This window comes from Condylura cristata, unplaced genomic scaffold, assembly GCF_000260355.1.
Source record: "Condylura cristata isolate star-nosed mole 26May11 unplaced genomic scaffold, ConCri1.0 scaffold00035, whole genome shotgun sequence".
Classification (NCBI taxonomy): domain Eukaryota; kingdom Metazoa; phylum Chordata; class Mammalia; order Eulipotyphla; family Talpidae; genus Condylura; species Condylura cristata.
In genome coordinates this window covers 15,406,475-15,408,994 of record NW_004567136.1, presented here as the reverse complement: position 1 = coordinate 15,408,994, position 2,520 = coordinate 15,406,475, and the positions used below count along the sequence as shown (strand labels likewise).

Genomic DNA, 2,520 nt, shown 5'->3' with positions numbered 1-2,520 from the left:
GCAGTGCCTGTGGCTCTCACGTGGACAGTCGCGCCACCCCAGATGGAGCGTCCCTCGGCCACCTCGGCCTCTCTGGGAGGGCCCCCCGACTCTGCCAGTGCACCGGGCCGGGCCCCTCCTGGCAGCCCCACCTGGCTCACGAAGATGTTCCCTGCCACACTCAGCGTCTCGGTGGCTGTGGTGCCCATGGTGACCTGCATCAGCCAGGCGATCTGCGGGAAGCGGGGTGCACGGACGGCCGTTAGGGGGCAGGGCAGGAAGTGGGGTGCACGGCGCCCTTGGGGAGGGCAGGAAGCGGGGTGCACGGCTCCCGTCAGGGAGGAAGGGCAGAGGCTTGCCCGCTTCCTCTGGGCCTGACCCCAGGGGGCCCCTGCACCTCCCAGGTCCACTCAGCTGCCCTCCCGCCGCCCACCAGCCGGGCCGCCTGCCAAGGCTGAGGCCGCAGAGCAGAGCTCCGACGTGCTCTCCTTCCCACGGAGAGTGGGTGGCCACTGAGTCACGGTCCAGCGCGGACATGAGCGGCACACTCGCCCGCTAGCCGGGGCCTCCCTGGCCGCCCGAGCTGCCTCGGCCCCCCCACCTGCCTGGTGAAGGCCAGGAGCCCCGTGGAAAGGCGGGGAGCCCCGAGCCGAGGGCCGTTCTTCCCCGCTCCAGTCGGCCCTGGAGCCCCCTGCTGGCGGCGCCCGCGCCTGGCCCACCCTCCTGGCCGCGGTGGACACAGCTGGCTGCCTCCACCCCAGCCCGCGGCCCTTCCGTGGAGGCCGGTCACGCCGCTCAGGCCACCGCCGTGGCCTCAGCGGCCCCGCCACGGAGCCGGCAGCCAGCTCTGGGCCCCCAGTGCTGAGCCGTGGCCCTCGCAGTCCAGCACCGCGTCCAGCCCGGCGGTGCGGCGGACGTCAAGCCAGGACCAGGCATCTCCACCGCGGCGTCTGCCAGCGTGGGCCGCTCCGGGCCCCGGCCTTCTTCCTGTGAGCTGCTTGCTCAGGCCACTCGGCTCAGCGAAGCTCCCACCCCGTAGGCCACACTGGCCGTCGGGGCTACTGCTCTGGGGGTCTTGACAGCAGGGCCCGAAGGCCATCTGGAAGGGGGTGGGCCTGAGCGGGGTCCTGGGGGAGTCTGGGCTTGGGAACTCACCTTTAGGATCACCCACTGCATGAGGCCCACGTAGTAGAGAACCGACATGACACAGCTGAAGAAGACGATGATGGGCAGCACCTGGGGGCCAGCACAGGGCGGTGCCAGAGCGGGGTGGGGCTGGAACAAGAGGCGGGGCCGGCACAAGGGGGCGGGGCCGGCGCAAGGGGCGGGGCTAGAGTGGGGTGGGGCCGGCACAAGGGGCGGTGCCAGAGCGGGGTGGGGCTGGAACAAGGGGCGGGGCCGGCGCAAGGGGAGGGGCTAGAGTGGGGCGGGGCGGGGCAAGGGGCGGGACTGGAGCAAGGGGCGGGGTGGAGCAGAAGGTGGGGTGACACAGGGTAGGGCTAGAAGGGGTCAGACAAGCACCAGAACGGGGTGGTGGGGAGCACAGGACCCAGAGCTAGAGTGGGGTCCGGGGGTAGCGGTGGGGAGGCTGCAGCCCTGACACCATGCGTGAAGCCTCCCTGGCCGCTCCACACGAGGCCTGTGCTGGGGTAGCGGCTGGCCCTGCTGACCCCGCTTCCGTGTCTGGAGTGGGCACCGGGGCAGTGCGCCCCTCAAGGGCAGGCCAGGGCACCCAGCTCGCCCAAGCTCAGGGGAGGGGGCAGCAGTCAGGGGGGCACCCCTGCCTTTGTGGGAGAGGGCGGTCCTGGCCCCCAGGGCTCAGACCAGCGGTCCAGCAGGTCCAGCTGGGCCTGTGCACTCAGCCTCTCCAGAAACAACGCGGCGGTGTGGGCCCCCAGGCGGGGCCTCTCCCTGGGGCCGCCTCAGGCAGGGCCCTGCCGCAGCCTCTGCCCCGACCCCGAGTTCCACGACGGCCCGTCACCACCAGGCCACGATGAACCCCAAAGCCCCAAGCAGGAAGATCCTCACAAGTGACCGCTGCCGTGACCCCCCCAAAATTTCGTAAAAGCTGAAGACTAAGGCCAGATGCGCCCGATGCCCTCCCGAGTCACCCGGGCTCTGTGGGAGAGGTCACCCTGTCCATCGTCCACTTGTCCATGGTCTCGGGCCTCCCTGCCCACGAGGGGGCCTCCCGCTGGCCCCTCCGTCAGCACACTCCGGCCCCCATATCCTGCCCACCAAGGTACCTGCGACCCCCTAACTGAAATTCTGAACCCGCCCTTCCCTCATTCTGGTCCCCCGTTTAGGCGTCCAGAGGCTGCATCAGGCCGACACAGGAGCCCTGGGGGATGGAATGGCGCCCCTCTTCCCAGGGGAGCCCCGGGAGAGGGCGGAGCCGCCCCACCAGCCTGAGAGTGGAGGACTCGGAGCTGGGCCCCCGCTCGGGTGGAACTTTCTAGAGGGAGTCGGAGCCAGGGGGTGACTCATCGGAGGCAGGGCGGCCGCCACGTCGCCCGGGGCCGGCCAGCTCCGGCAGGCAGC

At 71.2% G+C, this 2,520-nt stretch overlaps 1 protein-coding gene across 1 annotated transcript in view; it reads right to left on the bottom strand.

Moving 5' to 3' along the window:
• SLC28A1 (solute carrier family 28 (concentrative nucleoside transporter), member 1) overlaps positions 1–2,520 on the bottom strand; it is a 43,383-nt gene that overhangs the window by 11,313 nt on the left and 29,550 nt on the right. The window contains exons 12-13 of the mRNA XM_012732693.1: positions 1,135–1,215; positions 21–212 (exon numbers count right to left, since the gene is read on the bottom strand). Of these exons, the coding sequence (XP_012588147.1) occupies positions 21–212; positions 1,135–1,215 (273 nt within the window). The remainder of the gene's footprint in view (positions 1–20; positions 213–1,134; positions 1,216–2,520) is intronic.